The 23950-nt window shown below is 35.0% G+C and overlaps 1 protein-coding gene across 1 annotated transcript in view; it reads right to left on the bottom strand.

Annotated features, from left to right (window-relative positions):
* The window catches only part of LOC118201805 (potassium channel subfamily T member 2-like), a 459181-nt gene that overhangs the window by 185538 nt on the left and 249693 nt on the right, over positions 1–23950 (bottom strand). Inside the window, exon 8 of the mRNA XM_085825117.1 lies at positions 14903–14986. Within this exon, the coding sequence (XP_085681243.1) occupies positions 14903–14986 (84 nt within the window). The remainder of the gene's footprint in view (positions 1–14902; positions 14987–23950) is intronic.

The raw sequence follows: 23950 nt of genomic DNA, 5'->3' as shown, positions 1-23950 counted from the left end.
TAATCTATTTCGTTGAAGTAAAAGTTCTTTACATTTGTGATATATTAAACAATAATGTTTAGTACTTTTACAGAATAAATAGATATACATATATATGGAGAGAGAAAGACAGAAAATAATAGAAAATTACATTATATAACTTTTTGCTTTTCAAATTTACAAAAAATATAAAATGTTCTCATGTTAGTGTAAATGTACTATAAAACTAGTATCCTATAAAATGTTTCGCTCTTGCATCTAGAGCATCCATATTGATAAAATCTGCTTATCAGCAGAGATTATATGCTGATAATCTCTATTGATTAAAAGTGTCTTAAACCATATTAAACTTTAATAAAGCCTTTTTGATTAAGACTTTCATAAAGATCTAATATTATTAAAATCTGAACTTTCAGATTTTTCATTTCGTATTCTTTATCTTAATTCTTTCCTGCAGCTTCTTTTTTTTTCGCTCATCCTTCACCCGAATTGAAATTAGGTTGAGTTTAAATAGCGAGTGAATGAATAATTCAAAGAGAGCTTTGGCGTTTGGCGATGGACCACGAAGCAGTTTATTTAGTGAGTTGTTTATTTAAATACCGATCTAGATTTTCAGAAAATTTTGAATTTGTTCAGAGAAAACGAATAGAAGACGCGGCTGGCTGGATCCATTTGTCGGGATATTGAAAGTTGTTGTCGTATGGTACATATTTATTTTTCGGTGTGTTTCGTTATTCTGAAGGTGGCTAAATTCTGTTGAATTTTAGTTGTTTTTTTAATACCTGGTTTAATATCTAGCTTTCAATAAAAATTTTAACAAAATTTAACATTTTGTCTGTGATTTTAGAGTTCTAGACATCAGGTGCAAAGACTTATTAAGAAAAAAACTTAGAAGAATTCGCAAGAAGCTACACTCCGTGATGATTTAGTTTAATGCAGTCTAGCTTCACGATAATGAATCATCAGTTATAACAAATGAAAGTTTTTGTCCCGTTTTGTTTCCTATACACTTAATATTATTTTGAATTATTATAACGACCCTTCAAGAGTATGAAAATCGGTTATAACGAACTGCACATATATCTCCAATTGAACCTTTTTTTGCGTTTCTCATATTTTTTCCTGAATTTCTGTGATTTTTAACAGAAAAACTATGAAGTAACGTGCAGGGGTTTTCTGTAAATGAAGACCCCTTTACGTTATTTTGCTTCTATCATCATCTCTATTTTTCTCTGTGTTTTAAATTAAGGCTCTGAAAATCAGTTCTAATATCTATTATAATGTTGTAGGGTTTATATTTATTTTAACTAACATTTATTTTAAGTTTAAACTACCTTTCCTGTCAAGCCTTACTTTTCCCCTGGAACTGTCAATGCCAGAGTATGTAAATTTTAGTAGAACGCGCAAGGATTCAAATTATCAGCGGAAGTATTCGGAGTTAAATAGAAAGGAAACGAGTTCAAGGTGTGCTGTTCTTACTTCACGAGCGCGGAGGTAGTTAGACAGAAATTGAAGAACCTCGCGTTTCGGCTTGTGTGCTTGCCTGGAAGTATTGTTAATCGTTCAAGTGATCTTCAAGTTTGCTGAATTAGCAGCGGTATTGTAAAGCGCGGTGAGGTTAGTTACTTTTAGAGAGCCTCGTAGTTAGAGTCTTGTCTTTAGTTTCTTTTCAGGTTATTATTTTTATTTGACCGCCGAGTTGGCGCAGTTTGTGAGCGTCAAGAGCACGCACTTGTAATTTATTACGTTGAATAAAAAGGGACTTAAACCCTTAACAAGACTCTGTCTTTTATCCAGTTTTCACAGTCACCTCTTGGTTGCGTGCAAGTTGGAGGCGCGCAACGCTACATTGGCGCCCGAACACTTATCGAACTGAAATGGCGGAAAATTGGATGGAAGCCGATGGACAACACCAAGAAATGACAAGCCAATTGGAAAGATTTGAATACCTGGTCCAGACTTTGAGAGCGTCAATCAAGCCAAACGTCCATTTCGACGGAAAAAATTCGGTGGCGGTATTTCTAGAACGTCTAGAAAACCACTTTCAGCTCTACCCTGTTCCTGAAAGACAAAAAGTTGCCATCGCCACATCCGCACTAAAAGGACAGGCCGCGCTATGGTGGAAAAATATAGGCAAATTTTTATTAGGGGAATTTGGAAGCCAGACATATACATTTGAAAATTTCAAAAAATCGTTAGTAAAGGCCTTCCCCATAGTGAAAGATCGACCAAGGCTGGAAGCGGAACTATATAGTTTCTATCAACGGGATATAGAAGATTTGACGGACTTTATTCTACGAAAAATTAAGCTGACGGATATGCTGTATGGGAAGAAACCCGATGCGGAAACTATTGAAATAATCTTACCAAGATTGTTACCCGCTGTTCAAGACTACTTCGAAGTTAGAAACCCAAGCACATTGCAGGAGCTCTTCGAATTGGCGGTGAAGTTTCAAAATCGCAGAATAGCGGAAAAAGCTAGAGGGGCAACGTATTCTCAAAGTACCCGAAGGAAATCTTCAAATGAGGAAACCAGAAATGGAAATCGCTCTTGTGGGGGAAAGAGCTATCAAGCTAACTCATCGAAACTCGAAGGTCAAGGCCCAAAAAGAAAATTCGAAAATAAACATCCGCGTACCCAGAAGGCACAGATTGAAAGGAAAGCTTTAAACGAGTAGAGGGGCCTGTGAAAGGGAGGGTCCAGACCCCGGAAGTTTTAAAAAAACCCTCAAAAAGACATTTAAATAGGGTCATCGTAAAAAACTCACATCTACCAATTATACAAGTCCTGGTTGGCGATGTACCAGTAGAAGCCCTCATCGATACAGGAGCAGAAGGGAATTTTATGAGCGAAAATTTCTTCAAAAAGAATTTTTATAGGGTACGATTATTTAAAACCAAAAATACGGAAATTATAGCGGCGCAAGGAAAAACATGTCACTGCATCGGGAAATTATCATTAAACATACAGGTAAAAGAGGAAAGCCTCAAAGTATTAATTTTTGTAGTGAAAAATCTGCAAAATTCTCTTATTTTAGGTATGGAGTTTTTAAAGGCCGCGAGGGCCAAATTGAATTTTCAAGACAGTTCCGTGGTACTGGAGATGGACCAGACGGTGGTGGAACCTGTGGAGACACCGCAAGTGGACCTTAGCCATCTGAATGACCATGAAAGGCAAGCCATCCAGCAAGTGGTGAGTAATTTTGCTAACTTGTTTTCAGAAAAACCGGGAAATTGTCAGATAGTTACGCATAAGATACAAATAACTGCCGAAAAACCTTGTAGGACTAAACCTTATCGGTACGACAAACAAAAAGACGTAATCATCGAAGAACATATTCAGGAGATGTTAAAGAATAAAATAATAACGCCCATAAATAGTGAGTACGCGAGTCCAGTCGTACTATGTAGGAAAAAGAACGAGTTTCCTCCTTCGGATAATAGGGCTTGGAGGTTTGCTATCGATTACACAAAATTAAATAGTATTACTAAATTTCCAGTTTACCCTTTGCCGGTTATAGAGGAAATCATTAGACAGATCAAATCGACAAGATACATGTCTACTTTGGACTTAACGTCTGGCTGCTATCAAATAGCTATGAGACCCGAAGACGTACATAAAACCGCGTTTATAACAAAATCGGGCACTTATGCATTTTTACGCATGCCCTTTGGGTTATGTGGGGCCCCATCAACATTCCAGAGAGCTATGGACATTGTTCTAAAGCCTGTCCTAGGAAAATCAACTTTAATTTATCTAGATGATATAATTATAACGAGTAGTAATTTGGAACAACATATTAATGATCTAGAACAAGTTTTTAAATTATTAAAAGAAGCCGGTCTTACAATTAACGCCTCAAAATGCAAGTTCGCAACTAAAGAACTTAAATATCTCGGTTATAAAATTTCGCAAAAGGGTATAGAAATGCAAGATTGAAAAATAAAAGCTATCAAGAATTTCCCACCGCCCAACACCGCCAAGAAACTTTCTTCTTTCCTTGGGTTATGTTCTTACTATCGGTCTTTCATAAAAGATTTCGCTAATATTGTTGAACCACTCTTAGTAATCAAAAGAAAGAAAGGTAAATTTACGTGGACAGCGGAAGCAAACACAGCTTTTGAAAGATTAAAAGAAGCGCTCATCAATGCCCCTGTTTTAAAATTCCCGGAGGGGGACGAAAACTTGGAAATTGCAGCAGATGCGTCAGACTATGCGGTGGGTGCGGTTCTTATGCAAAATAGCCATCCTCTGGCATTTTTTAGTAAAACATTGAATCAGACACAAAGGAATTATACAGCTACAGAAAGAGAAACATTAGCCGTATTAATGGCTGTACACAAATTTCGAGTTTATTTCGGCAAAGCGCCAGTAACAGTCTTTTCGGATCATGCGGCTGTTGGTAGACTTTACTCGGGGAAAAACCTAACGCCCAGGTTAATAAGATGGGCTTTAAAACTCCAAGAATATAATATCAGAATAAAATATAAACCGGGTAAGGAAAACAATGTAGCTGACGCACTTTCTCGTATAAAACTGGACGATGAAGGAAATGAACTTAAATGCGCTGTGTTGACTTCAAAAATTTTAGATTCTAGAGATACGATTATTACTGAACTGAAAGCTGATCCTGAATTTGGAAATATCTATGCATATTTGAAAGACCCCGAAAGCTTTGAGCACACAGATATCGATGCGATAAGAAATAGAGCAGAAAACTATGAAATAATAGATAATTTATTATTTTATACGAAAACAACAAACGAAAATCTTGAGTACACACCAGTCATCCCAGCCTCTCTTCGATTAAGCATTTTGAAGGAATTACACGACGCGAAAACAGCGGGTCATTTAGGGGTCAGAAAGACTTTAAAAAGGGTACGCGAGGCGGTATATTTCCCGCAATAATACAAAATAGTAACGGCGTATGTCAGGTCCTGCAATCAATGTCAGTTAATAAATGATATTAATTACAGCCCGGCCGGGTACTTAAATAGCATTCTCGCTACATTTCCGAATGAAATTTTAGGCATAGATCTTCTTGGTCCTTTCCCCCAGAGCGAGTTAAATAAAAATCGTTTTCTTTTAGTAATAGTAGACCATTTTTCAAAATGGCACAGAAATTGTTCCACTTAAACGCGCGTCAGCCAAAACAGTCGCAGATGCATTCTTACACAGATACATTTTAAAATACGGTGCACCGATAAAAGTCATTAGCAATAACGGTAAACAATTCGTTAGCCAAATATTTGAAAACATATGCAATGGACTTGGCATACGCCATATCAAAATGGTTCCGTATAGACCACAGGCTAACATAGCAGAAAGAGTTAATAAAAACATAGTAAAAATAATTCGCAGTTACGTGAGCACACATCACAAGCGCTGGGATGGCTACATAAATGAATTAGCTTATGCTTTAAGAACGGCAAATCACGATACTACGGGAAAAACCCCAGCAGAAATATTTTTAGGCAGAAAGTTAATTACGCCTTTAGATAAATTATTCTTTGTGCAACAAAGAGAGCAGGAGTTTAAACAACAAGATGTGCAAAAGCTAATTGATCAGGCGCTTAAAACCTCGGATACGGCAAGAAATAGGCAGAAACTTTATTATGATAGAAAACGCCGTGAAGCAGATTTTAAAGTTGGGGATAAAGTATTGAAGCGGAAATTTTCTTTATCAAGTGCCCCAGAACATTTTATGGCAAAGCTAGCTCCAAAGTTTGAAGGCCCCTATGTAATTCAGGAAATTAAAGGGGTAGTATTATATCTTAAGAACGACAGAGGGGAAATCTGTAAAGCAAGTCCCGACCAGGTGAAAAAATACTATAATCCAAATGATTTTGAAATCCTTAAAAGTTTCTTGCAGGACTCAAGTCTAAACGAAGGGCCAGAGACTACAACAACTATTCCACCACCCAAGAAACAGAGAACTGAAGAGAGACCTAGCACTTCTACAACCCGGACGTCGGTACCAAAAAGAAAAAAGAAAAACTTTCAAACTCCAGCATTTAAGAAAAACAAGAATACAGATGCACCGCGTAAAGAAACCGTGGTAAAGAGCAAAACACCACCTACAACGGATCGCAGGAGAAATTATACATCAAGGAGAACGCGCCCAGGGCCAGAGAGTCAGGTGCCAGCAAGGCCGCCGTTCCGGAAACTGAAACGGCAACAGGAGGAACAAAAATACCAGGAACAGAAGAAATTCAAGAAGGACTCCAGGCCGGAGGACGTCAAGACCAGCCGTCCCATTTAAAAACGGAAACGACAACAGCCCGACGATTACTCCGCCAAGAGGCCAGCATGCAGAGGACGCAAAAGAAAAACTAATGTGGACGACACTCGGAGGTCAGTAAGGAGAAGATTGACGTCCATGAAACCTATAACTTGGGAACAATATTGCCACAAAAGAATGACGGAGTTTCAAGCATCGAAAACTCAAAGATAAGTTAAAATCTTCTATAAAACTTTTTTCTCTTTTGTTCCGAAATGTTATGCATAAGTACGAAGTTCTATGTTTTGACGAAAGTCAATATGTCTCGGTTGAGACTTAGTTTTGTTTTATTTTATTTAGCTAAGGCGAAAGTATTATTTTCTTTAAGTATAAAAGCTAAGAACAAGCATTTTCTGTTGGTCGAAAGACTAATTCTGTTATGTTAAAGCCAAAATTTGGCCGAAGATAAAAATAACTTCGTATTCTTGTATTAATAAGAATTTTAGTTTCAGTGCCGCCAGCTTGGCGAAGAATGAGTAAAGTAAAAATTTATTTCTCTTATTCATTTTACGGTAAATTGTAAAAATCATATGTATTAAAATTTTGTAAATGTACGTAAATACTTGAATGTTATGTAAAAGTAGAATTTAGTCTAGAAGCATAAAATTTTAGATGCTAAAAGTAAAATGCTCAAAAGGAATGAATTCAAAATTTAAGTATTAAACTGTAGATAAAGTCATGCTTTAGAGCGAAAGCCTGCATGTTTAAAGATGAATGAGGGGGAAGTTAGAATGAATGTGTTTTGTATGGTTCTCCACCTACACTTGAATTTTTAAGAATGTTAAAGTAGCTCATGGAGTTGTAGAATGTCGAGTAAGGTGTGTCTATTTGGTCGTTGAATTCTAACAAATCATGGTGGTTAGGGGAAGTGTTGTAAGACTAAAACACGAATATTCTCGTTTGACACCACACATGGTGGAGAGCCAGGGTAAGGTTAAATTAATGCTTGAAAAATTGAATGAATGTGAATTAAGCAATAACTAAGGAAAACGAATCGTTTAAAAACAAAAATTTATTGTGTCAAGAAAGTGTAAATTATAATGTATTTAGAAAGATACTGATACTTATTCCTTCCAGATGCTGGAAGGAAAAGACCAAGATTGATTGATGAAGTCCAGGAAAAGTTGCTGTAAGAAGAGAGAGTTATAAGTATACACAGAATTTTAGTATACAATTTGTTACATAAGATTTTTTTGTTTGTGTAAACGAGGTTCTCGGGAGTTAGTTCAGAATTATAGAAACTTACAACAGGTCGTTTGTAGGACCTGCTTCCAAGTTTTCCAAATTCTGGCAGCGGCAAATGTAGGGTTTATATTTATTTTAACTAACATTTATTTTAAGTTTAAACTACCTTTCCTGTCAAGCCTTACTTTTCCCCTGGAACTGCCAATGCCAGAGTATGTAAATTTTAGTTGAACGCGTAAGGATTCAAATTATCAGCGGAAGTATTCGGAGTTAAATAGAAAGGAAACGAGTTCAAGGTGTGCTGTTCTTACTTCACGAGCGCGGAGGTAGTTAGACAGAAATTGAAGAACCCCGCGTTTCGGCCTGTGTGCTTGCCTGGAAGTATTGTTAATCGTTCAAGTGATCTTCAAGTTTGCTAAATTAGCAGCGGTATTGTAAAGCGCGGTGAGGTTAGTTACTTTTAGAGAGCCTCGTAGTTAGAGTCTTGTCATTAGTTTCTTTTCAGGTTATTATTTTTATTTGACCGCCGAGTTGGCGCAGTTTGTGAGCGTCAAGAGCACGCACTTGTAATTTATTACGTTGAATAAAAAGGGACTTAAACCCTTAACAAGACTCTGTCTTTTATCCAGTTTTCACAGTCACCTCTTGGTTGCGTGCAAGTTGGAGGCGCGCAACGTTACAATGTAAATACAATTCTAGGAGAAAGGGTACACAATAAGTATATCTTACGACACCATATGGTGTATGTGACCATCGAACCAAAAAAGGTGAATGGGACCTATGATTCAACTTAAATTTTAGAATTAAGCTAACAGACAGAGTTTTATTCAAGGCTGATGTTGTAATGGAAATTAGGAAATTTTATTTATTCTAGGAAAGAAGAAGTAGCGAATATTATGATTTTAAGACTATGCATCCGACACTTCTTTTAGGGAATGAAATTTTATCCTTATCGGTTTGTTACGCTTGAGTATAAATGCTCTTTAAGTTCTGGCTTCCGTTTTGCTTTGTTGTTGTCTTGTCCATGTGATTCATGGAAGAATGGTTGCCACAGCCTCAAGGGTGTTGCACTTTTACGTCCACCCCAGTTTTGAGGGAGAGTGTTCCGAGGGTCTCCCATCTGTCTTCCCTACCACAAAACCACACAAGAGGACTTTCGATTCGTCATATAGTTGGAGTGCCACCATGCTGTAAAGACATTATACATTTACAAACATCCATGCCTTCTCCGGGATTCGAACCCGGAGGCCTTCGGTGCCGCAGTAGGCTCCCCTACCACTACTTCATTTTGCACTTTGATTTTGTATAGAATATTCTTTTTAAATGACTATTCAATTTTACTTTGCCTATTGAAATTTACTTTATTTTGCCATACATACCTTGGGGAAATAATTACTTTTTCACTGGACTTTGAATACAATTTGTGGTGATGAAATTATCTTTCTTTTATATCTTTTACAGAAAAGCGAAAATCTTTCATATTCTTTGATCAAGCACTTAGCGCTCTACTTCTGCGTGAAGAATTTAGTCTTATGGCCATCTGCAAATGTTAAGCATTCTGTGTAAGCAATAAGACAAACATTATAGCGATAAGCCATAGGATAAACGGTAAGTAAGGCGATTATTCGAAAAATAACTAATACATGCAAGGAAACTAATATCTACTGGTATAAAAGCTTATCCGAATTTAAAGTTGATTTATGATATGGAAAAATCGAGACTAATTTTGATAATGTTAATCAATTTGTATGTGTCAGTGTATGCGTGTAACTTCTAATGAAGCAATAATTATTAATTAATCAAATTACTATGTTCGTTTAATTAAGTTGTAATCTTAATCTGCGATAAGTGTTAAGTAAATGTTAAACAATTAATTGGCTTATGGATGTTAATTTTAATTACAATATCTAATACAGTTTTAGGTACTTACTTGTTAACGAAAAAGGATTGGCTTACTTTGGCGGTAATTTGATACAATTAGTTTTTGTTAATTTGGGTGGAAAATGCTCGACAGTCACTTCTAAAAACAGCTTTAAAGAGGGTGTTTTTTTTTTTTTTTTTTTTTTTTTTTTTTTTTTTTTTTAAAACCTGAGTTACAAACATTCTGCCGCCACATGAACTCCGCTGAGTACGACTTTCAAATAGCGTCTCGCTGTACTCTTATGTTTCTTGTTCCGACATTTTCAAGAACTCCATAACCGAATAGAACTTCATTTCGTGCAAAATGGAACACTGATAGTTATTCAGCAATATATTGTACTTCTGTCAGAAACTAATGCGGCCCAGCCGATATACTGTCTAGTGAGGCTGATTGCCATACTGATGTACTCGGGCCAGAATCCCGGAGAAGTCATGTTTGTAAGCGTATAGTGTCTGTGCGGCTGAAAATACATGGCGAGCGGAAACTCCTGTCAGGAAGTTGTGGTAGACGAGGAAGACTATCAGACTGCTCGCTCTCCGGGAGATTTTCTCTTGAAACTGGGGCGGACCTGCAGAGTAAACACGGCCATACTATACTTTTACAACCAATCGTAAGATTCTGCTGTTCCATCGACTTCTATCTGTATTCCATTCTTAAAACTGTGGTTTATAGACATTCTTTAGCGACGTTGAACGGTTGCAACAGTGATTAATTTGCGTTATGGTGCCAAAGTTGGCAACTATTCACTTTTTTGGAGGGGGGATTTGGCGTTTTCGCGGTTTATACGCAAGTACCCAAATTTATTTAGTTTCCTATTAATTAGCTGTGTTATTTCTTTTTTTCATGTTTACAATTCCTTTCCTTAATGTTAATGTTCCTCATTGTTAATGACCGCATAATCGTCAATGTATATAACAGACCGTGAAAGTTCTCTGAAATTTCATTATTTATACCGTAACCGCCAAGTCAGTTTTGCCATTTTTTTTTCTGTGATAAAATTACTGCTCTAATTATGTATGTATGGTATAGTGTTAAAAATTAAAAGCATTTCAAAAGTTTGATTATAATCTTTGGATCAGGCACGCATTATGAGGACAGCCTATTAGTGACCTCAAGTTGTTTACCAATAAGTTAATTATGAGCATCCCGTGTTTTGCCATTCCGTGAACACAAATCATTCTCAGCTAACAAGGATAACATGAATAATTAGTTAACATGGAATCGTATCATTAATCGCTAACGTGCGATGAAAATTCTCAAAATAAATCATGGAAATCTTGTATTTTTTGAATAATATTATTAGTCATTAGTTTTGAAGGCTCTTCGAAAAATGCACTTTGTTCATTTAAAAAAAAAAAAATGAATGTTGAGAATGCGTTTATTTAACAAAATGCAATATAAAAATCCTCCATTTATTTATAAAATAAGAATGCCTTCAGCTTTAGAGAATAAATTAAAAAGGCAGATTGAGCTGTATTCACAATTTTTATTTCTGGAGAAAAAATTATTAATGTAAGATCTTTCAAACATTTAAATAACGTAGACATGCAAACGTCAAAATACTTTTAAACTCACGAAATATTATCACTGGGAATACAGTTTTTGTTGAAGCTGTAAAACATTTCACGGTAATTTTCTTCATAATATAAATGCGGTGCTCACGTTTGAATCAATCAGAATGACATCTAAGAAAAAGAATTCTGACTTATTAATGACGTTGCCAATTCGAGAAAGCAAATTATTCAAAAATAAATAAGCTGTTGGAAATTCGATGGCTGAAAAAGTTAATCGCAGAAATTTTTGAACAGCACTATTGAAAACCTTTAGGGCATCTTGCATAATTGAGTTGAAATATGATTATCTGGTGGAAATCGGAAAAGTGTTTATGATAACTCATTTTTTTATTTTTCCAAGAAACATACTTCTCTTTTATTTTCCTAAATATTTTTCAACTACATATATATTGGATGGAATTATTATATTATAAAGAAAACCTGAAGCACCAAATTTTCTTAAACTGCGGTGGAAGACTGATAAATATATGAAGCATTTATTTGAAAGCAAAAGTACACGTATTAAACATCAAATTGCAAATATAGTGCTTTGAGATCAATGCTCATTTTAATATGTAGTGATTCACGTTTTCGCGACAGAAAATTAGAAATACAAAAGTCTACAGAAAATTAGTGTTTCAGAGAAACTTTCTTTTTAAATTCCGGTTATCGTTAAGATCTTGATACAGATATACCCTTGCAAGATCTTGATATAGACTTTAATTTTGCTTGCGTTCGTGTACACTGCGGAAATGTAGGAAATGAGAAAGCCGATGCTCTAGCAAAGCTAGCCACGAAAGTTCACATTCATTTAAATCTCTATATTCCTGTTTCTCAATGAGGATGCTATCTGTATTTGGAACAGTGAATATTTGGACCAAAGCACAATGTTTATTACCAAAAGCACAATGGACCAAGAGTTTTTTTCCTGCAATTTTTTACAAAATAAAAGTTGGAAAGTTTTCAGCAGATTTTGAAGTGAATTAATGTTTGACTGGACATTAATTTAAGAAATTTTAAGAGCTATTTAAAGCGACTTTAACTTGCTCTAAATGCTTTGTGCAGCACTGGTAGCTACGATAAAGATATTAATTATATTTCTTTTGCTTGCGTTCATATACCTAGAGAAAGATACTTGAGGCAACTTTGAATCACATGTGTGTATTTTGGCCACGAATGTTTTCTGAACTTTTCGGACTAAAGCGAAAATTTCTGATTTTCGGAATTTCATTCTCATTGAGTTCTCTTAATTTTATTACTATATTTTATTTTATTTTTCTTTTCTTTATCACTATTATTTTTAGTCCAAATATACGTTAGTCTAGAAGAGCTATTAGTCTCGAAATGGCATTTTGCGTCGAATCAATTTAAATGTAGAATTACTTTTCAAATTGTTGCCACCAAATATCGCCCTGGATTAAATTTAAATAACTAAATAATGAAGAATTTACATGAATGCATGTGCATTTCTCGCAATGTGAAAAAACAACGGTACCCAGAGTCATAAAAATTTGAATAACATAATCCTCTACACAAACATAAGCATCTGGAAACCTGAATTTGGAATGTGAAATTTGTTTTATTGTCTATTTCATATTTTATAAAACCTTAGCGAATTTTTGATTAAAATAATCAAGAATTTAAAAGCGAGCAGTGGCAGTACGGTAAGGAACGAAACATTTTTATGTCCAGCGCGCGAGGAAATTCTAAAGATATTCTGTTTTAAAATGTTTGTAGTGCAATGTGGCGTTAGCCCAAATGCACTTGAAAGATGCATGTGTCCGTAAATGAAAAAACTCCCGCTTGGACGTAATATAAAATCTGAAATCTTTTGGATTTTATTTTATTATTTTATATAATTTTTTCCTCATTTGTGGTGTTATTGTATATTTCTTCATTTATTATGTTAGTGTTATAATTTACTTGTGTAAGCCACGTGGTATACTTTGAGAAACACGAAGAGTTGGAATTAGGATTAACAAAAAATATCATTAGCAAATCGGTTTCCTTTCACATACTCATCCTGGAAAAGAGTGGTTTTAAATTCAGAATGCATGCGGGCAGAATGTCGGACCTGAAAACAGCTGATGGGCCAGTTTTTTTTCAAATAAATATCTTTTATAACAAAATAAAATAAATTTTAAATTTCTCTTACTAAATATTTATCAAATTATAAAACAACAATAATAACAGCATACGAGGGAAAAAAGTTCAAATTTATATTTATTTTCTATGCGGATATCGTTTCAAATGCTACAAGAACAGAAAAGGCAGGCAGTGATACTAAAAACACAAGCGCAGAAAATACTGACAATTACGTTAGTAACGAGATAGCATTGTGTTCTGTTAAAACTCGACTAAACTTCATTGACGAAAAGAGATTCGAATATAGTGATAAAATAGCAATTTCGAAAAGTACGCAGTGAAAATATGGCAAATATTGAATATTCCCCAAAACAAAGGAAAATTAATAATTTGTTTAGGAAATAAAAACATAAAACGTGCATGAAAATTGGTAGTTTGGATTATTCACGTTCTTTAATTATTCGTGATCTGTTTCTCTGGCATTACCGATTGTACAGAATAATTATATGTATCACGGACGATTCTATGCTGGGAATAAAATTTCAACATGTATATTTGGCTGTTCAATAAAGATCTGAACGCTGGTGTTCTGAATTAAAAAAATTTGCATATTATGGCAATTTGCTCGAAAAATACTGAAATAAAGATACAAACTATGCGTCCAAACAAGAACTGCGTATGAGCAGAGTATTGTATAACTTGTTGTTATGTGACAATTTTTGTGTTTCATTTACCCGAACGGATGATTTTTTAGGTGTTGGTTTGCAATATTTGGTGAAATTTAAAAGCATACATTGAAAACAAAGAGCCATCAATTGATAGATCGATAGACTGGAAGCAGAATAGTCTCAAATGCAAACTGCTAGCGATTTGAATATAACACTCCAGCGTTGAATGCAACTTATGGAAACAGCTTCAGGATATCGGATCGAGAGTCATAGATCTTAAGCAACGTCATCCAAAAGCCACAACAGCCAACGAAGGTCCTCCGTTTCAGTGAGTGGCGACAAAAAAAGGTTTTCTTTCTTTGGTGACCTGTACGCGGCTGCAGGAACTCTTGTTTCAAAGGCTACTATTTTCAGAAAACAACATGATATGCTGTTAGAAGACTACATGAGGCAGCCATGAAGGAGACTACACGAAGACTACATGTGCTCCATATTTTCCAGGTTACATGAAGTACATATTTTACAGAAGATTACATGAGGTCTGTTTTGAAGTTTGTGCTTCGCTCACTGTTTGTTTGTGCATTACGCATGATGGAAACAACACCAATGCTTAATGGATGACTTCCGATTCAGACTAGCAACTGGTTCTTGACATATCTCCATCTCGATAGAATCAGGGCTCTGTTACCTATCCTATAATGTCTGAGAAAGTCCTATAATATCTGAGACCAGTATGGAAATAGAAGTTCGAGGGTCTGAGTAGGCATCATGTTGCACGGGCGCCCAGTTATGTCCTAAGAATAAATACATTACTACCATTGACAGAGGCTCTATGTTGCACAGTTTCGGAAACAGATTTTGGAGTCCTTCACTTTTTTAGGGGAATTCATTTTTACTGACTACAACACTCGTCTACAAAGTGCTAATCATGAGAATGATTTTCTAGAAAGTAAGTATATTAAGCAGATGGTTTGATCTGGATAGCTAGAGTAAAGAGCCTACACCCACTTACTCAAAGTAAATAATTGGTATCCTCTGCACTTATACCTAATGTATTAACGATTAGTAGTCACTCAGAGCTTAAAATAGGAAGCAGCGTTATTTTACAGCTTCCGGCATTTTATAAACATAAGTATAAAATTGGTTCACAAAGATTATAAAGATAAGTTACAGTGTGAATTACAAAAAGTTTAAATACATGTATATCTTCATAAATAGAAAAATACTTACGAACATGTTTTCTAATGCATGTTTTGCTAACCAACAATTCAGAAATCCAGGAATAAAGAGGTTTCTAAGAGGGGCCCAACAAAGCTATAAAAGAAAAATGTTGCATAAAAAGGATATACTTAAATTAATTGCAATTAATTTATAACAATGATTTGCAAAATTATTCATCACCAATAAATTTTTAATCCAAGATTATATTTTGAAATGTATAATATTCGTTTTCTTAAAAAATAACATATTTATCAACAGAGCAACTTTGTAAAAAATAGGAGAAAATTAACAGTAATACAAAAAATTGGCGTTTATTTTGTGAGTAAGCTTTTAACCAAAAATATAGGCGCCTCTTAGCGTGATCACGATTGTCCACAGCCATTAGATAACATTAATCGAATGATAACATTAAAAGATGAGAAAAATTTCCTTTAAAATATCAATATTATTTAAATATTAAAAAATAACTAGAGACATATAAGTACTTACTTCCATACCATTTTCAGTAAGGAAAAAATACCTACTTAAAATAATACAATTAAAAAAATTTATTATATTATGGAAAAAGGGGCTTTTTTTAACGTTTTATGGGTTACGTTTATCTATATCATATTCTTATATCATGTTCTGCGCCCAACCATAAAATTCAATTCAAAAGCAATATCACAAAATAATTTTAAATTATTTAAGTATACCTTTAGAATTTTCGATAAACAATCTCGCGCGTTGGAGATAGAAATGTTTTTTTCATACAGTGTTGCCATTGCTCGCTTTTAAATCATTAAGTTTTTTACTCGAAAATTCATTAAAGTTTTACAAAATATGAAATCGATAATAAAACGAGTTCCAAATTTCAAATTCGGTCTTCCACATGCCCATATTCGTAGGAGGATTACGTCATTCAAAATTCGATGGCTCTATGTATTGTTGTTTTATCACAATGAGAGAAACAAACATACATTTATGCAGATTTTTCATTATTTAATTTTCTTAAATACAAGGTGTTTATAAAGTCCCGGACCCATTTTGATGTTAACTCATAAAATAATAAAGATACTCGTAGATTAAAATTAATAACAAAAATGGTTAGATAGACTTAAAAAGTTTCATGACCCTTGTCAATGAACTTCCACGTGTGACCGTTCGTCGCACGGAGAATATCAAGTCGATATTCAATTTCACGCCAGGTACCGGCAAGCCTGTCGGTATCCACAGAGGCTATTGCGGTTGTAATTCTGGCTTTTAGGTCATCACTGTTCGACACTTTCCTCCTGTAAACGTTATCTTAGTCCATAACATTGCAATAGTTGCCAAAAACAAAAAAGAGAAAAATGCAATTAATAAGCAGACGATATTAAAAAAAGTAGAGATATTTAGACTGGAAAATGAAATTATCTGAAATTAACCACACGCGCAGACGATATTTATAAAAGTAAAGATATTCAAACCTGAAAGGGAAAATATATAAGTTATTCCATCAATAAATGCCATAAGTTTATTTATATCTTTATTACTTTATAAGTTAGTAAACATAAAAATGGGTCCGGGACTTTATAAACACCCTGTACAATGCAGGTCAATAATATTTGGGAGCAACAATGTGAAACGTGATACAGCCTTCTAATGTTTTGAACGCAAAATATGAAAACGAAATTAATAGCCCTTCTGGGCTAACGCCTTTCGGGCTAAAAAGTCATTAACAGTTAACAGTTTACGAAAATGAATTCTCCATTTTAGTTTCTGGAAATTCATATGCAAGGCTAAATTCTGTATGCCGTGTAGGCTATATGACGCTGTGTATTTTATGTTGTAAATCTGTGACGTCAATATGTTATGTCGCAATACTATGTATGTTATGTCTATGAGATGCTATGGTATGTTGTTACGCTATATCCACCTTTCATGTAGTTAAGTTACCTTGTGTATTTAATGTTGTAAATATGTAATCTGTACGCTATGCTATGTCATATCATGTTACAATGCTGTGTCATGTTATGTGATATGTCACCATGCAATGATACCATGCATGATATGTCACCATGCAATGTCCACCTGTCGCATAGGTCATGCCACACTGCGAATTGATTGTTGTAAATATGTAACTTCAATATGTCTTCTCTATGCTTAACTATGTTATGTCGCTATACTATGTTCACCTGTCGTGTAAGTCACATGCTCTAGATGGAGCGGGTCCCGGACTATACCCGATTAGTCTTTGAAAGCCGTCCGGGTATCTGGCCCTGCTCACACCTGTCACCTGTCAGCTTGAGGCTTTCCATTAATACCCATCCAGGCATTAAATTCTTCACCATTCATGTAAGTTGAAAATATTTTTAATTCTTCATCATATTTTATTGTAGGATTTATTAAATGGTTAGAATGCTTAAATAAGACCTTTATGTATTTTTTTTTTGAGATACCATTCCGAAACTTTACTGTTACCTTAAATCAAAACAAAATGCTTGACGACTAAATCCCTTATTTGGTGATACAGCTGTATTATTTGGTAATCTCTTTGCTTTATTTCTACCTCATTTGATCTTCTATTTGGCGTCATTTCTTCAGTTTAAAAATTTCATTCTGAAATATTTTGATAACATTAATCGATTTGTTGATCACAATAACAAGTATATTTTCCATATTTTCGTTCACAAAGGAGTAGGGTTTGGCAATCTGACAAAAATATTCGAATATTAACATAAATCACGATCACGTTAATTGGCGCCTACTGTAATTATGATAATTATGATGATTGTTAAATATGAATGATGTGAAAGAATGTGTAATAAGAAATAGTAAATATTAATAAATTTAAAGTGTCTTCATTTTAAATTCAGTCAAGAGGCCTACACCTTATTTTTAACCGGTAATCATTTTGAGAAGGCGTACAAAAAGAGAAATAGAAAATTAGCAAGGAATTTTTATATTTTTTATTTATTTATTTTTTCTTTTCAGAAAGAAGAATAATGGAGACTATGGCAAAAATAACCTATCATTTTTTCCTCCCTGCGCCCGCCAAAAAATTGGTTAATTAAAATTATTTGAAGAACTTCTTTATTTGCCAAGTGCATCAAAACATAAATATGAAGAACTAAAACGTCATGATAAAATTAATTAAGCACTATTAAAAACGAATGGCAGATTAGAATACGCATATTATTTATTCGAGCGTTGATAAAAATAAATAAGTAAAAAAATGATGCATAAATGTCTTAAAGTTTGCGAACTAACATGATGGCTTTCATGATGTCAATTATAACGCACATACGTTTTCTTTCTTTTACTTTCCTTTCTTTCTTTTCTTTTTTGATTTGCGTTACATATTTCAAGACATTCTGACTCAGAAGTCTTGATATGTTGAAATAAATGTCATATTATATTTGTCTAATTAGATTGATTCAATAATTAGAGATGAGATAATCGGAATGATGCCAGGTAAAACAAAATCTTCTGTCAAAGGGATATTTTTTTATATTTATATTTGCGGGAATTTTTATTGGATGATAGATGTACACGCACTAGAAGAGAATTTAGAATTTTCATTAATAAGCTTTTATTTAGTAATTATAAGTTTTTATTTTATCGTACAGTAGAGACATTAGGTATTTTGAAAAGCAAAAGAGATGAAAAAATGAGCAATCCCCTCGACTGGAATCGAACCGCGGACCTCTGGAATACGCGTCCAGCGTGCTGACCACTACACCACAAAAGCATGCTAAGAAGGCGGGAGAAATACCTTATAGTACGACATAAAGGAAGTATTGTAATCACGAAAAATTTCGGGTAACCTATTTAATGAAAATATCGATTTTGACCGATATCGAATCCATTTGAATGATGCTTTTGCATGACATCTGTACGTAAGGACGGAATACAGAACTCCTTTTCTCAAAACGAGTTGAAAAATGGATTTAAAATAGATTCAGAAAAGAATATTTTGCGACGTCTCGTACAGGTACGTATGTACGTATGTATGTATCTCGCCTAACTCAAAAAGGAGTAGTCTTAGAATGTTGAAATTTTGTATATGGGACTGCTATAACACGTAGTTGTGCACCTCCTTTTTTGGTTGCAAACGGCCGGACCAAAAGTATATATATATATATATATATATACCCACTCTGTTACCTGGCTCGGTGAGCTCATTCTTTTAATTTTTATATGTTAATAAACTGTGCAATTTTTGCTTTAAAAGTTATAAGGTATTTCTCCCACCTTCGTGGTGATCTGCACGCTGGGCGCGTACTTCAGAGGTCCGCGGCTCGATTCCCGGCGAAGGCGTTGCTAATTTTTCAATCTCTCTCTGGCTTTACCTAATGTCTCTACAAAGTGATTGAACTATGTTTTTCTTATGTTCCAGTGGTTTTTACGCCTTCAGAACTAGAATAGTGAATTAAATCAGTTTGTGCGCCAACAGTGTCTTTTTGCCGAGTGGGGACAAAAGTAAACTTTCAGTTTTGTGCATCGAAAATCCTGTCTTCTTGCCTTGTGCCCGAATTTTCCGATTTTTCACGAAGATATTTTGAGTTTTTATGTATTTGTGTTTTGCCGTGACGTGAGAACTGAATTAATTGAGTGAGAAATATACTATCTGTAATGAAATTCGAAAAATAAAATTATTTCGTAAAATGAAATGCAACAAAAAAGTGTGTATAATTTAATAGGGCATACAAGGAAGTCATATGGTGTCCACACCAGATATTTTTTATTTAATGTTTTAAATGATTTTTCACACATATATTCGTTTAACGAACAAACTAAACATATCATAATTTTACTATTTGAAGACAACGAATAGAGAGGAAAAAAACGTTTCTATGAAGTTTGTATAAAAATTATAACTTAATTTTATAAATTTTGGAGACTTATTTAAAATCGCTCAATATTTTGACAAATTAATGTTTATTATTTTAAAATTACAACGTCTAAAAATGCATGGAATATAAAGTTTTGAAATTTTCACATGGTCTAAAGCAAACTTTTAGCCCTCTTTTAAAAGAAAAGCGATAAAAAAAGGGATATTTATCGAGCGATTTTTCTGGAGTTGTTTAAAAAATTCTGTTACTGTTTCTAGCAAAAGGAAAAGCGTTTCTTGTCAAAAAAAGTTACTTATGAGTTTTCCGTATTGGTGCATTTAATAATGAATTGACCATACTAATTTTCAGTAAGAATTTTTTTTATTGATATCGTGTAACTGAGACTAAAAAACAGAATATAATTAAAAAGGATTTTATGCAATAAGCTTTTATTTAAGATGGATATGACAAAAAAATGATATGCAATAAAAGAAAAACTAACCTATCATATATTTTAATGGGAATATGAAATTAAATAATTCTATCGCTAGAATGCCTCTACAATTTTGTATTGCAAATAATAAAAAGCGTGGAGCGTTTACATAGTGAAATCTCTTAATTGAATTGTATCGCCAAATATAAAAGCCATTATATTTTTTAATTTATCATGGATATGCTTTTATAATTCGCGATGGTAAATGGATTTTGTCAACAGTATTATAAATAATTTTATTTATATAAAATATTTTTTTTTAAATTATATTTTATTTTGGTTTGTGTGAAATAGTTGAACACATTCTGATTGAAAATTCTCCTGATATGTTAAAAAAATTTCATATTATATTTGCCTAATCAGAATGATTCAATTTAAGCTAGCAATTAGAAAATTGAAATAACGTCAGTTGAAAAAATAATCTTCTGTCTGTTTCTGTCTGTTTTCAGACGTTTATGCTTGGGAGAATTTTAATGTGATAATAATGGCTATAACAATATTATTACGTTTTTCTTTTCTTCTCACACCAGCTATTACGTTATTTTCTTCCTTCACGTTCGTACGGGGTTTGTAGATTTGGAGTGAATAACGACGACACTTGATGAAGTATCGAAACACACTTTATTAGCCAGTATTGTCAGGAAAGCTCCAAAACACGTTTTACAGTCGTCGATGAACTACTATAAACACGCTGACACGATCAGCGACACAGACTTTAGGTTATCAGGCTATCACGGTGAAGACAGCTTCCTGCAAAGCACCCGACTCTGCTTTCCGGAGTACAGCTCCCGACTCTGCTTGGTCGTTCTTGGAACTCCACGTAGTCCTGAGACTCTCCACGCTACAACTCGCGATGCACTCGACGACACACGAGCACAGCTCCCGACTCTTCAGTTCAGTCGTCCCCGGAGCTCAACACGCTGTCTCGACGATGAACTAACCGCGAAACACTAAGAGACTCCTTCGGTGCACTCGACGACCCACTTGGCACTCGCTGGCCGGCTATCAACGCGATCGCTTCCGCAGGGATTGACTCGCTAGACGAGGCACACACACTCTCTATGAGAGACACACTCTCCATACTACTGCGGATCAGCAGAGTTTATATAGCTTTTGGCTTGTGTTCGAGAACATTCTGGGCTAAACCGGTAAGAATTCGTTTCAGAAGGTTCTCCAACCGTCCATGGGATATCGCCAATTTTGTCACCAAACGAGCGATTTATCGCCAAATGTGGCAACCCTGCCTTCCTTTGGCATTTTATGGCAACCCTAAAACTGCTTTGCGGGGAAGCCATCTCACCGCGCTTTTACATTTCGTAACAATATATACGCATTGGATGGGAATTAAATTTTGTTTTATAATACGTGCGCTATTACAATAGGCGCCGCTTAATCTGATCACGTTTGTCCACGGCTATTTTAATAGCATTGACCGAATGATGACATTAAACAATGTAAATAATATGCCTTTCAAAACAGCTATGGATTTAATTAATTTTATATAACTACAATAATTAGAAATATAGAAATCGATACTTTCATAGCATTTCAATCAGAAAAATGGATGTTTATGAATTGTTTATAATGTCTTTAATACGAAAGTTTATTTACGAACGCGTCTGGAACTATTTGACCGATGCTATTTTATTATTCTTAATACACGAGACAGCATCCTTACTGAAAGGGAATTTGCCAGTGTAAAATTTAAATTAATCTACATAAAATTATTGAAATCTACGTCAAGTTAGAATTTTTTCCTCTTTTTTTACTTAATTTGAAATGATTGACTAAAATCAAAACTAAGCTCTAATAATCTCTTATTTGGCTATATTTCTCTGCCATTTAAAATTTTGTTATCAATTCACTTATGAAATTTTTTAATCAATGTTATATTTACAGAAATGAATTGGTTTACAAATTTAATCTGAAAGTGTATAACATAATTTTTATTTAAGAGCGTATAACACAATTTTTATTTAATTATATATTTGTCTGATTGCTTCTTTTCTGATCTACACATCCTCCTCCCAACATATTGTTACGAAATGTACAGGCGCGGTAAGATGGCTTCCCCGCAAAGCAGTTTTGGGGTTGCCATAAAATGGCAAAGGAAGACAGGGTTGCCACATTTGGCGACAAAAGTGGCGATATGCCACGGACGGATGGAGAACCTTCTGCAACGAATTCTTGCCGGTTTAGCCCAGAATGTTTTCAAACACAAGCCGAAAGCTATATAACCCTGCTGGTCCGCAGTCAGTGTGTGTGCTTCGTCTAGCGAGCTGATAGTCATTGAGCGAGTGTCTCGAAATCTAGCGTCGAGCTGGTTGTCGAATGCATCGAGAGAGTCTTTTACTGCATCGCGAATTAGTGCATTGTCGAGTTTTGTCTTAGACTGAGTCGAGAGCTATACTCTTGTCTTGTGTATCGTCGAGCGCATCGCGTGGAGAGTCTCGAGAGTACGTGGAATCCCACGAACGACCAAGCGAGTCGAGAGCTGTACTCTGGTGCTTTGCCGTGAAGCTGTCTCCACCGTGATAGCCTGATAACCCAAAGGCTGTGTAGCTGATCGTGTCAGAGTGTTTATAGTAGATCTTCGACGACTGTAAAAGTGTTTTGGAGCTGTCCTGATTAATATTGGTAAATAAAGTGTGTTTCGATACTTCATCAAGTGTCGTCGTTATTCACTCCACCCCGTACGCAACAACGGGTGTCAGAAGAAATAAAAACGGAACAACTGGTGTCAGAAGTGGGATTTGCGAGTGAATGCCAGTGACCCGCCTGCAGAGGAAAGCCATGGCGGAGGAAACGAAGACTTTGATGGACTTCTTAGCCGAGATAAAAGTCGGATACGCTGAGATAAAAGCCGGATATGCTGAGATAAAAGCCGGATACGATGAGATAAAAGCTGGATGTAAAGAGATAAAAGCTGGATATAAAGAGATGGCAGCTGAGATGAAAGCCGGACTAGAAGAGAAGAAAGGCCGACGAGAAGAGATAAATGGCGGCCAAGAAAAGGGCGAGAGCAACTCCAACAGGCGAAAGTGGAGATTAAAAAAACCTGGAGCCATAAAAGACGATGTGGATATGAGAGAAGTGGCTTCTGAAGAATCAAAGGGTGAAGTTATGAAGTAAGTAGATAATGAACTGTTAAGAAATGAAGGATCAAGAAATGAAGGATCAAGAAATGAAGGATGAAACATCTAACGGGATTAAAGAAACAGAACGAAAACATGAAGAAATAAAAGACTCTCTCGATGCACTCGACGACCAACTCGACGCTAGATTTCGAGACACTCGCTCAATGACTGACTATCAGCTCGCTATATGAGGCACACACACTGATTGACTGCGGACCAGCAGGGTTTATATAGCTTTCGGCTTGTGCTCGAGAACATTCTGGGCTAAACCGGTAAGAATTCGTTCCAGAAGGTTCTCCATCCGTCCATGGCATATCGCCAATTTTGTCGCCAAATGTGGCAACCCTGCATTCCCTTGCCATTTTATGGCAACCCTAAAACTGCTTTTCGGGGAAGCCATCTTACCGCGCCTGTACATTTCGTAGCAATATTAATGTAAATCCTGAACAGCGCAAGTTTTCAAGAAAGTGTTAACCGCAAATCTCAAGTAGCCAATCTTACGCAAATCATCACTTTCCACTCCGCAAGTTTTGCTTTATTTCTTGTTGCCCGAATCAGACTCCTTTAAACTCTTTATTAAGGATTATATAAAATTCAACCATATATTTTCAGTTGTATTTGATCGCTGAAG

Source organism: Stegodyphus dumicola, chromosome 10 (genome assembly GCF_044657685.1).
Source record: "Stegodyphus dumicola isolate Sdum_Otavi_A_Nest chromosome 10, ASM4465768v1".
NCBI lineage: Eukaryota > Metazoa > Arthropoda > Arachnida > Araneae > Eresidae > Stegodyphus > Stegodyphus dumicola.
The sequence above is the reverse complement of the archived record's forward strand: the minus strand, read 5'-3'. Positions and strand labels throughout refer to the sequence as shown.